At 42.2% G+C, this 12,378-nt stretch overlaps 1 protein-coding gene across 1 annotated transcript in view; it reads right to left on the bottom strand.

Annotated features, from left to right (window-relative positions):
• Positions 1 to 12,378, bottom strand: part of LOC115431093 (homeobox protein cut-like 1) — a 45,388-nt gene that overhangs the window by 5,824 nt on the left and 27,186 nt on the right. Inside the window, exons 13-26 of the mRNA XM_030151342.1 lie at positions 11,930 to 11,978; positions 10,430 to 10,534; positions 9,782 to 9,970; positions 9,524 to 9,582; positions 9,193 to 9,235; positions 8,978 to 9,074; positions 6,918 to 7,718; positions 6,122 to 6,205; positions 5,524 to 5,625; positions 4,865 to 5,412; positions 3,749 to 3,890; positions 2,796 to 3,086; positions 1,864 to 2,052; positions 169 to 433 (exon numbers count right to left, since the gene is read on the bottom strand). Coding sequence (XP_030007202.1) covers positions 169 to 433; positions 1,864 to 2,052; positions 2,796 to 3,086; positions 3,749 to 3,890; positions 4,865 to 5,412; positions 5,524 to 5,625; positions 6,122 to 6,205; positions 6,918 to 7,718; positions 8,978 to 9,074; positions 9,193 to 9,235; positions 9,524 to 9,582; positions 9,782 to 9,970; positions 10,430 to 10,534; positions 11,930 to 11,978 — 2,964 coding nt within the window. The remainder of the gene's footprint in view (positions 1 to 168; positions 434 to 1,863; positions 2,053 to 2,795; positions 3,087 to 3,748; positions 3,891 to 4,864; positions 5,413 to 5,523; positions 5,626 to 6,121; positions 6,206 to 6,917; positions 7,719 to 8,977; positions 9,075 to 9,192; positions 9,236 to 9,523; positions 9,583 to 9,781; positions 9,971 to 10,429; positions 10,535 to 11,929; positions 11,979 to 12,378) is intronic.

The raw sequence follows: 12,378 nt of genomic DNA, 5'->3' as shown, positions 1-12,378 counted from the left end.
TAAAGCAAACCCAAACAATAAAAACAGCTGTGCTTGTGCAGAAATCTATGAATATGTAAAATTAATATATATATTTTGTTAAATACTATACAGTTCCCTTTGGGCAGCAGTTAAAACTTTCTGTATTAAATAAACACACAAAACAATAGAGCAACCTTCACTTCTTACCTATAATTATGGAACCAGTTGATGACAGTACTGGTCTTCAGGTTGAGCTGGGAGGCCAGCTCCTCAATGGTTTTTGGGGAGGGATAGGGTTTCTGCTGGTAGGCTCTTTTCAGGGCCTCTTTTTCTTCAGGGCCCAATACCACTCTTGGCTTCTTCAAATGCTGCTGTCCTGGGCTCTGGGAGCCCTGGATATAATCTGGCCCCACCAAGGCCCCGTCCACTGAATGACCATCACTCAAGGAGCTCAGCCGCCTCTTCATATAAGCTGATGTGTGACAGAGATAAAAGGTTAACATCAGTACTCAATTACTTTATGCGTAAGAATAGGAACATATTTGTTGATTTTAAGAATATTTGAACATTTCTTGCATTTGTATTCCCCTTTTCACATTTGAGTTGATGATTTTTGCTTTTTAATGGAAAATAAAAATAAAAATACACAAACATTGGGCTCAATGTCAATAATTTAGTTTGAATTTAATATGGCCATAAATACAAACACTGTCAAAGAGTCAAAGCTCTTAAAATCCAATTACTAATTTAAACCAATCATCAAGTAAAAGATGTCAATGGATTGATTTTAATATCAATATCTGCCAATGTTCTAAAAATGTAAAAAAATACTGCCAATATCTTTAATAGCCACTAGATGGTGCTACTGTCCTACTCAGGAAATTTAACAATGAATGCATCTCTTCCATTTTGCAGCAAACCATGTACTTCGGGCACCAGCAGCTGAAAATGAACAGCTCATGGCAGCTTCACATGAGGTTGACATTTTTTCAACCCCAATACATGCTGCCAGATATACAAATGTTGCAGGGAAAACCCCTCTGAGCAAGGTTAGACCACTCTGAAAGTAATGCACTGCCTGCCAGGCTTGTACCACAAGGGTGAGAGGTCAAATATAGTTACTCCTGACTAGGTCCATGTCTTTCCTCTGGGCACCTCTGTTAGCCTGCACTGTTCTCTATTACCATTTGGATACATTACTTTGGGGTCAATAAATAAAATGAATATGAACAGGACTAACCCTACCACTCCACACTCTAAACATGCTGGTGCAAGGTCGGTTATATTTTTTGCCCTTGCATGTAGTTTGTGATATCAAGAGGGTAAACTGATCCCTGATGCTGGTGGGCAGGTTCAAATATGCGTACCCTATGCCCACAGAGTGAGCTTAAGTGGGCAGGCAGGGTCACTCAGAGGCAGCTCAAAGGGTGAATGCTCTTGGCTTGGCTGATTATTAAGTGTATAATGCAAACAGGATTGGATACAGAATGATAGAAGAGATACAGCAAGCTATGGGCTAACAAATGATAAAAATACAAGATTATAGACACAGATGATTATGATGATGCTCATGATGAAGAGGAGTGCTGATGACTGTGAGTAAGCAGGCCCCCGGCAGTCCCCTAGCTGTCACATCTAATACAGTATGTGATGTCTGTAGTCCTGATTGGTACTGACATCACACCAAGATGACTGTGATCTGCACAACATGCTCTGCTGTCCTGCACAAAGGATGATGTGTGTGCAGATGTGCATTTGTAATTCAAAGGCTGCCGCTTGTAGTTTGATGTCAATGTATTTAATACATATGATTGTTTAAGTATATACATTTTATATGTTTTTGTTTCTACCTAAAGTTTTAAGTGTGTTTTCTTTTCACTTCAGTGTGCATTTGATACACACCTTTCTTTTCCAGGCGTTTCATGTCCATGAGTTTCTCGACACTGTGTGGGTCTTGGAGCCAGAGCTGCATGCGGACGAAGGGCTCCCTGCCCTTCAGGCTGAGCTTGTGCCAGGGTTTGGGCCTGGCCAGCAGGTCTGAGACAGAACCCTGAGTCAGGCCCAGAATAGTCTCCCCAAACAGACGCTGGCCTGGTTAGGAGAGAGAGGGGCAATAAAATGGATATTTCAGAGAACTGACTCAATGGTTAAGTAACTGTTAAACTTAGAGCTGATAAGTAAGTAATGAAAGTCAGTGGAAAATGCCAAAGTAGGGCTGCACAATATGTTGTTTCAGCATAGTCATTGAGATGTGAGCATTTGCAACAGTCACATCACTGTGACATGTAATGTCAAGTAAAGAAAATGAACCAACCACAATATGAAAGTGGCATAGGAGAAAAAACACACAATAATCAGATTTGGTTTTAACATCAATTGTGAGGCAGGCACTCTGTGGACAATGCCTTTAAGGTGAGTTGATCAGTCTATTAAACAACATTTTTTTGCTTCCAAATTCACTCCAGAACAATAGCCACAATGCTCACCCGCTTCTGGTGCAGTGAAACTAGCTGTACAGCATTTAACTCAAAAGGAGGATGGTTTTCAGAGCAAAAGGTCTTTTTTCAGCTTTTATTTATCATTCTTCTTTATCCTCTATGCAGATACACATATGTTCTAAAATCGCTCTAATTATTTTAAAATAATTAATTCTTTCCAGAAATAGTTAATTAAATCATTTGGTAAAAAAAAAATGCTGTATTTTTAGATAGAAAACACACAGAAAAAAATAATTCCAATGTTCTTTTTTTTCTCTTTAATATCATGCAGCCCTATACTAAACTGCACAGAATTTACAAAAACTCTGCAGGAGACACATTTCCGCCATTTCTTACCAAGGTTATTATCAGTCAGCACCTCCTTAACCTTCTTGGTGATCGCATAGGTATCAAGTTCTGGAGACATTGCAACCATCTCCTGGATGCTGAGACCCGAGTGACCAGGTAAAGGCAATGGGGTACCCGGCTGAGACTCCCCACCCGAAGGATCATCAGATGGAGGTTTGAGACTGGAGGTCTGTGAAGTGAGTGGATCGCCTGCTAGACCATTGACAGACTCCTCTGCTGAGCTGAGGGGTGACTCAGGAGCAGGGCTGCAGCTTGCTGATGTTTTGGGAGTACCCTCTGCTTGAGGAGAACAGGAAAGGGCAAGAAAGATCGCACAGGTTAGGACACATGTTACTCTGGAAGAAAAGTATGTTTCATCTCCTCTCCTGCTGGGTATGGGAGGAACTTCAGTCACACTACATCAGCTAATTTAATTCCTGTTAAACAAACAGCAAAGGTGCTTAAGTTTTCAGTTTGAAGCTTTTTTGGCTTCCTCCTCCTATTCCTTCATCTCGCTGTCTCTGTCTGTGTAGTACTGCTGTGCAGCTCAGCAGGCTGGAAGAGAGCAGTCATGAGGAGCTGTCAGTGTACATTAGCTGCTGTTTACACCCCCAGAGAGAAAGAGAGACACATGCGTGCGCGCACACACACATACACACACACAGAGCTGCCATCTGGCGCTGCAACACTAACTTGTCTATGACATGACAAACCAGCAGCTTGCTGGCTGACACTGCCACAGCACTGGGGATGGGGGGATGGTGGGAGGAGTAGGGAGGGGAGGAATGTTGGGTGGGTGAGTGGGAGGGGAGTGGAGGGTAGGTGGGGTGAGTGACAGACTGACAGTAACAACTAGCCACTAGCTCTAATCAGGCTTTCAGAATAATACTGTAGCCCAAGGAGTGTGGTTGTGTGAATTCATATACTGCATGTGCTGATGTGTGTGCATGTGATTTGTTTACCTTGATTCTGAGTTTGTTGTATATGTGCATTTTGCCCCTGGTCTCCATTGAGCCATGGCTGCATGCGGAGGTATGGCTCTCTGCTCCTCTGGTTCAACTTGTTCCACGGTTTGTGTCGAGACAGACTGTCACTCAGAATTCCCTGAAACACACAACAAGAGAATTGGTCAGACGTGCAACTGCAGGTAGAGTGAAAATAAAAACAGAGAAAAGGCAGATACACATATAGCTGAGTAAATGTGCTTTGTCGGGTTACTGTGCAATTGTAGCAAATCCAAAATAACAGCCACCATTTCCTAAATGTGTTAACCCTTTGTCATTACCAACCAAAGCTACATAGCAAGGACATACATAGGTGTTTGCCAAGCTGCCAGTCTATGCGTTTACATCAAGTATCAATATAACAGCACATCATTTGTTTACATACTGACTGGCATGCATGGCCATAAGAATGTGACAGATTGACTGTGGTGAACAAATGTGGCTTCATTTTAGGGAAGAAAAAAGGCAGCAAGACAAAGTGCATTGCATGTTGGATGTTAATTAGCAGCAAGTCATCAATTTATTTTTATGGTAAAAATCACTTCTACGTTTTTTTTTGGTGACAGTAGAGAACAGTGTATGAGGTGTAAGAGGTGCAGACTGAAGTAAGACTGTCCAGTAGCTAAACAGTTGTGAATGTCCTTCTCATACACAAATAAAAACATTAGTGTTACCAAAGTAATATTTGTGTGCAGTTCACTCACCTTGACTAAAAACATTCAGGACAAATAAAGACTGAGGTGCTTGCCACCAGAACTCAAGAAGTAGCTACAATTAGCAATTCATTTAAATAACTACCTTTGATTTTTCTTTGTCTAATACTTTTTTATGCAAATGACTGTAAATCATATGTTTTATTACATTAATTATGCATTTAGTAAATACTAACAGAGATTAAAACTATTTACTTTGTGAAGCTTATCATTTAAAATAAACATATGTTTCTTATTTTCTGTTTTTATAAAACTAAAAACATTTAACTTTGAAGTTTTTATCTGTAAGAAACAGAGGTGATAACTTTCAAATGAGACCAAACAGTTGCACCCCCCCATTTGTTGTTTTAGAGCCCCTCACCTCTTTGGAATCTTCCTGGTTGTGGTTCTCCTCCCCTGTCTGGTTGGCTGTTCTACGGAGGTCTGTATGCATGTTGCTCCACCACTGCTCTCTCCAGTAACCCACTCCTCCAGTACTCCCAGAGCGGGATGGCCCATCAGAGCTACGCCCCAGTCGGAGTGCTCCATCAGCAGACATGTCAATCCCTGAAGAAGCCCTGCCCTCTCTCTTCACACTGGAGCTGAAGTCCAGGACTGGAGACGGGGATGAAGGAGAGGACAAGAGGGAGCTGGAAGGCTTCTTGAGGGAGAGTGCAAGAGGGTTGTATGGAGGCAGGGGAGCAGTGAGCGGAGAGCCCAGGAGGTCCCTTTGAGATAGTGCTGCCGAAGAGGAGGAAGATGAGGCTTTGAGGATGGGCTCTAATGCAGCTTGCTGGGCCTCCATCTCTCTGCGAGCTTGCTCGAGGATGGACCGGATGGCCTCATCTGATCCACTGCCCCCTCCAACTCCTATTCCACCTCCACCCCCTCCTTTCAGTCCTGCATATGAGGGTTGAGTGTGGGACAGGTCTGTAGAGGACAGAGAAAGGGCTGTGATGAGATAGTCAGACAAAAAACAAAGCCACAATGCATCATCTTCAATGCCTCGACTCCTCTGGAGATGAGAGAACCAAGACTCACCAGCTTTCTGCACCTGCAGCTCTCTTTTGGCTTGCTCCAGAATGGACTTGATAGCCTCATCTGAACCTGCCTCTGGGGTACGGACACGAGCAGTAATGTTGCCTGAAAGGAGAGGAAGAGAGAATGGGAAGAAATGAAAAACCCCGTCAGAATAAGACATGGAGATAAACTACACAGCAGGTAAAAAGAACAATAACAGAGCCTATAAGGATGAAATAATTACACCATAGCACAGCACAAAAAACAACATTCCCACCACTGAGCTTCAAGGCAACTACACTGGAGGGATTGTCATCATTTTTCTGGTCCCTTTGGAGCTCACACATGCACACGTGCTACAGGGTTCATACAGTAAATGCTCCCCACAGAATAACAACTACCAATAAAAACCCTAAATACACATGCTGGCTTTCCGTTGACGCAAGTCACTGGAACTGTGTGGTTACCTTTAAGGCACATTTATATCTTTAAGCTTGCCCGCAAATTAATAACGCAATGCATACATACACACGCACACACCATAGATACAGTTCACCCCAACACAAACATGCCACACAGACAGAACGTGCTACAATCTCTGTGTGTGAAGGGGACAGACCTGCGTGTGAAGCTGTATCGGAGAGGGTTCTCCGCTTCGGAGCATCCTGAAACACTCGGCTAAGCTGGGGCTGGCCTGAGCCCTCTGTTAAAAACAATATATATCACACACTATGTTACAGCAATTGTGTGTTTTTTTTAAAGCTACACTATATGCTGCCCTGAAAGGTTTTGTAAAAATCTGGTATGTATAGCTACTTCCATGCAATGCATGTTATAGCATCATAAAAGCATTGATCTTCACCATCTGTGGCCACAGTAGGAATAAATCCTCTGCCTTTGGAATATTAAATTACTACAAAGACAGACGGGGGTGACTTGAATTATTTAAGAGTAGGTATTTAATAGGGACATACTAACTGCAGCCTTATTGTAACACTAACTGTGTCTAGTAGGAGGTGGTGGATTTATTTTTTGTACTACTGGGACCACCTTCAATCAAAAATGTCTTGATGCGTTAACAAAAGCAGGCCCAGGCTAATCGAATCTACCCGTAGTTAACAGTACCCCTGCCTTCCTCCTAGTTCCACCAATCCATACTATTGATGTGTGAAAGGTTTCTGTATTGACCACAATAGCTAGGAAGGGCTCTTGGGATCAGTGCGTGACTAGGAACTCACTCAAAACACACAGGTGTGGCACAGGATGGGAGTTGGGAAAGAGAAAGAAAAATAAAAACCTAGTCATATTGACAAGCTGATCAATGGCTCTGTGCAGGGTTTTACATACACACACATACGCAAGACACACACACACACACACACACACTCTCTCAGACACATGATACACAAACTCACCTCTCTGTCGTCCCTGGATGCTGCGAAGTGCAAGGATGTTCTGCTCATCCGCAAGGAACTGCCTCATCTTGTGGAAAGGTTCCTTCCCCCGAATGGTTAGTTTGTTCCACGGCTTTGGTCTGGCCAGGATCTCGCTGACTGAACCCTGGGACAGTCCCAGCACATAGTGGCCAAACACACGCTGACCAATGTTGTGCTTGATCAGCTGCTCTTTCACCTGTCGAGCAATCTCTGCCGTGTCCATGTCCTCCCCATCCAAAACACTTCCTGTGGTAGCGTCGGAGTGGCTAGGTGACGGGGACGGTGCACTGCCAGCTGTACTGCTCCCGTTTACAGGAGCCATGTCAGGACTTGCTGGGGGCGGCTGGGGACTGCTTGCTGCCAGAGGGATGGCAGCAGACCCGGAGCCAGGGGTGGAGGTAGGGATGGAGCTGAGAGTTGGAGTGAAAGGGGTGAACAGTAGAGCCCCACTGGGGATTCCAGATGACTCCTGCAAGGCTTTGGAGTAGAAGGTCTGTAGCAGCTGCCGCTGGATCAGGGAGTTCAAAGCCATCTTACCACCCACCAGAGGGAACACAGGGGAGTAGAAGTCCTGTCCAATGCCCGTAGGAGTGAAAGCATGTGTTTCGCTGCTGCTGGTGGTGGTGGCAGTGTTGAGGGGATCCGTATGAGTGCGAGAGAGGGGGAGTTGGGAGGAGGAGGGTAGAGAGGGAGGGGGAGGAGGGGGCGAAGAAGAGGGGTCGCTGGGCATGTTCTCCTCCTTCGGTGTGGACTCTTCTGTCCCTTTTCGCCCGGCTGACCCTACAAGAAAGGTCAAACACACCATGCATTATGGGGGAGTCAACAAAAAAGGGATTCCAAAACGAGAGAGAAAAAAATAACAAAAGTTGAAAGTTATCTTAATCAAGTCTTTTCCAAATTAGTGAACTTTGTTTTCCTTTTTTGCCAACCCCCCTAGACAAAGTGCCCATGCATTTGTGATTTCAACCTTTCTTGTAAGCCACAGCCTGGAAGAAAAAAAGGACAAACAAAACAACTGACACTGTGCCACTTAGGCAGATTAGCTTGGCCCAGGGCTCAGTCTCTCTCTCACGGGCAAAGTGGAAATAACCAGACAGAGTAAGTGATGATTCTCCAAAGATAGCCAATACACCATGTGTGTCCTCTTCCATGCTGCATTATTCCATTTCAGATGCACTTTCATAGTCTTTAGATAATAAAAACATATATCCAGGAAAAATTGTAGCAATAAAATTCTTATAAAAACAATGTTTATAGCTGAACAAAAAACAGATGCATGTCAACAAAAACAGAGACAGTGCAGCTCTGCTGACTCTGAGTAAAGATCTGATTTTCCTTCTTTCCTCAGTAGTTGGACTTATTAAATTTTTACATTCACCCAAACAAATATAAATTATATAATGACTAGAATCCATCTTGATGCTGGGAGAAATATTATTCTAATGCATAACCATTGAGACTTAACATGATTGAGTAAGACAGTAAGCTCTCCTTACTGTGAATGTTAATCAATTCAAAGCTATTCAACTATTCAAGCCTAAAGCCATGACATTTCAAACCCATACACACTGTTGCAGGGGGCAAGAGTCCTGATGAGGGGGGCATTATATGGTGTCCTCATTTTTGTGTACTGCTCAAGCTGACCTCCTGCTGAGATATTTTAAGAGACTACAGACACCTTTTTGTCTTTACACAGAGACTAAAAAGAATAACAATGATAAAGTTGTGCATTTCGCATTCTCACCCAAAAAGCATCCCAGCAAAGCATTTATATGTCAAGTATTCTCAGAGAAAAAGAACTGTACTGACATACTTAGTATCTATACACTAACCTGATGCAATCTCTTTATAGCTGTTCCTGCACAGAAGCCTTGATGTAACCTCTAAAGATTACTGGAGTCGACTTCTGTAGGCCTTTGTTCTTTTTTATCACCTCTCTCCCTTTTTTCATGAATAACCATATTGAAAAGGCACAGTCTGGTCTAACCACTGATGATGAACCCATCCTTACCATAACCTTTCATCTGAGGCAGACTTACCACTGAGCTCAGTGTTGGCGATGCGCAGTGCAGCACTTTCAGATTGAAGACTACGGTTCCTCTCCAACAGCAGCACCTCCAGAGGTTTAGAGGAGTCCTGATAGAGGGATAAAGGACAAAGGTAGAGGAAAAAGAACAAATTACTGATATTTCAAAATAACTGTCCTTACAATGTCCTCTTCACTAATTTAATTCAGTTAACCTTTCGCCCTTACCTGAACAGAGTCTGAAGTTCCAAACTCCATAGACTTGAGGATACTGAAAAACATCAGGAAAACATTCATAAGAAATGCTGTAAAGATACAAAATGCATACAACTATGCTGTAGCATTTGTCTCTTAAAGAACAGAGAAGAATAGAGTAGCAACATGTGAGAGGCACAATATAAAGCGACACATACAAGCTTCACCTTTATATGGATACACAGTTCAGTCACAGAACATAAGTGAAGTCACGCATCTTGTTTAACAACGTTAAAGACATCAAACACATGCAATAAGATCTGTGCTGAACCCACAAACACACATCTCTGTATGAATGTCTCACCTCAACTCCTTTTTCACCTCCTCATAATCAGCTTGTTTCTGTAGTTTCTCCTCCAGTTCCTGTAGATCACAAAGAATTTAATGAGACTAAATTATAAGAAATAATAAATTAATCCTTTCATCTTTAGAGGTCATGCATTGATTTTACTGACTTAACATCAAACAACAGTAAAAAGGTAAAAAAGCGAGTAAATACATAAAATCACTTACGCTTGTAACCACAATATACAACAAAGCAGAAAAACAAAGCAGTTGGTACCTTGAGAATGGCAGTCTTGCTGCTGAGCTGCTGCTCTAGCTGTGTGATCTGGGAGCTGGTGGTCTCTCTGAGTTTGGTCAGGCTGGCCTGCAGTCTCTGGACGTCTTCCACCAGCTGGGCGGTCTCCCTTTCTTTGGCCCTGAGCTCCGCCTCCAGACTTGAGTGGGATGCCAACTCCGATGTTTGTTCCTAAAAGCCAAACAGGATGGAAGCTTAATCTATGAGCCAACAGCATTCTGACATTGATACAAGGAATCATATTACCATAAGATTCAGTGCAAGTCCGCCATGAAGATGAATTCAGTGCATCAAAATGTTGTTTGTTGTCATTTCAAAACACTGCTCCAATATATTATTAATCTGAGGAAATCCATTATTTGAATAAACCGTCTGCACTACAACTCCAATAATTTACAGAACCAATGAACCTATAATCTCTATTGACACTTTAGCAGCCTTAACATGGACATTAATTAATATGGCAAGAACTCATTCATTATTGGGATCTCAAACACATGAACTGACTTCAAGATCAATGAATTGTTGCCTTCATCAGCTGATCATCTTTGCCATTAAAAGGGTCAAGCTGATCTTTATCCTATCAATATCTCTGTGTCAGCTTTGCAGTAAATCAGTGAGATGTGTTACCGTGTCAGTGTCGGCCTTGGTTGGGCTGCCGAGCTGCTGGGATTGGTTACTCGAGGACAGCTGCTCTCTGAGTGACTCCGCCTCCCTCTGAGCTGCCTCTGCCCGCTGGAAAGAGAAGGAAAAATGCTAAAGGGAACCCAGCACTGAACAGTCTTATCCTGTCAAACATGGATGGTCAAATGAAACTTAGAAACAGTAGTTGAGTGCAATGTTTTTGGGGGGGATTTACCATTTCCCAACAACCTGTCTTAATTTTCAACAAACCAAAGAGATGAAAAACTACTGGACTGTGTTTAATACATGTGAATGGACAACCGTGACTGCTAGCCAGAGCATGGTGGATAATGATCTTCCTAGTGAAAAAATACCTTCAAAACATCTTACCCAATATCCACCCTGTCTTAAGCAATCTAATGGTCATTTGATGATGAAGTTCATGAAAATAAGGGGTTGGTGAAAAAGTTAAAAATGATTATCTTTATTTTTTTCCAGCTTTACAATTCCAAAAAAAAAAAAAAGTTTTCCAATACACCATCATCTTCTACCAGCCAAACAAGAATAGAAGCCACCCCTTCCAGTACAAACATCAAGCATATAGAGTGAAGAAAGAAAACAGCACTGGATGATGACTGAAGCTGGATTTGTCTTTGAAGTAGAGTAATCGAAAATACTAAATAAGTTTTGAGAATTGACACGATACCCATTGCTGCCTCATATTTACACCCAAGCTCCCATGCTCCAGTTGGGATGCATCAACAATACTGGCCAACTTGCCATCATTAGGAGTCACAGGGAGCCGATTCCGCTATGTTCCTAATTGAAACCATATTGAGAGCTGTTATTGACTGGGTGGGAGTTGGACTGCTAGTTGCAAAAAGAGAAATCCTGTTTTCCATTTTCTCCTTATAAACGCGTATAAAAAGTCTGTGACTGAGCTGGAGGCCATGCTGTCATCCTCTGTAAACCTCAAATCAGAAGTGTGAATAGTGCTGTGTGTGAATGTTGTGTGTTTGTGTGTGTGTATGTGTGTGGCATTAAGTTGGAGTGCTAACCTTTAGGCTAATATTAACATTACATGCCTATGCTACCCCTTTAGCCACAAATCATACTCTTGGGCTAATAATGAAAGTTAACAACAATGACATTAACAGATACCACAGGAATATTTACAACACAGGGCAGAGGGCACTCTAGAGGGCTTATTTCAGATGGATGGCTTTAGTGGGTGTGTAATAAACAAGTTAAATAAACAGCAGCCCTAACAGTGATAATAAAGTCATTATTTGTTAATGTAAGCCATGCATTAAAATTATTATATGCAGTATACAAAGATATATGTATTTATATACCAAACTTCATCAATACATATACATTAGTTCAACAATCGAGGTTAAGAAGGGGCTGTCTTGGTGATTTTTTTTTTTTTTTTTTTTATGTAAAGCTTAAAAACTAGCCAGTAGACAATACTATAAAAATGTTATGATGAGTGCAGCAAGTTACCTGATTGGCTCTTTCCAGGTCTGTCATCACCATCTCAATTTCATCAGCCCTGAAGAAGAAGCACAGTGATTTCAGAAAAATGTACAGCAGAGGATGTGACAGTGCTTAAAGAGACTCAATAAACTACAGCACACAAATGGAAAAACAAGGAATGGATAAAAGTAGACAGTTCCCAGTAAGAAGAGTACACTCTGCACATCACGTGTAATTGTTCTGAGAGCACATATTTAGAGAATGCAGGTTCCGTGTCCATTAAGCTACTGTCTAAATTTCACCTTAATCCATTGATTGTGAACCCTATAACCCAAACAGCTTGTATGTGTGTGTGCATACATGTATTTAAGTGTGTGTGTGTGTGTCTATGTGTGTGGGTGTGCACATGTAAGCCCCTAAACCCAGGCCACACTAAAACAGAGGGATTACATTAATAGAGCTCTAAGTCCTAATAC

This window comes from Sphaeramia orbicularis, chromosome 13 (genome assembly GCF_902148855.1).
Source record: "Sphaeramia orbicularis chromosome 13, fSphaOr1.1, whole genome shotgun sequence".
In the NCBI taxonomy this organism is placed as follows: Eukaryota; Metazoa; Chordata; class Actinopteri; order Kurtiformes; family Apogonidae; genus Sphaeramia; species Sphaeramia orbicularis.
This window is presented reverse-complemented; position numbering and strand designations above follow the sequence as displayed.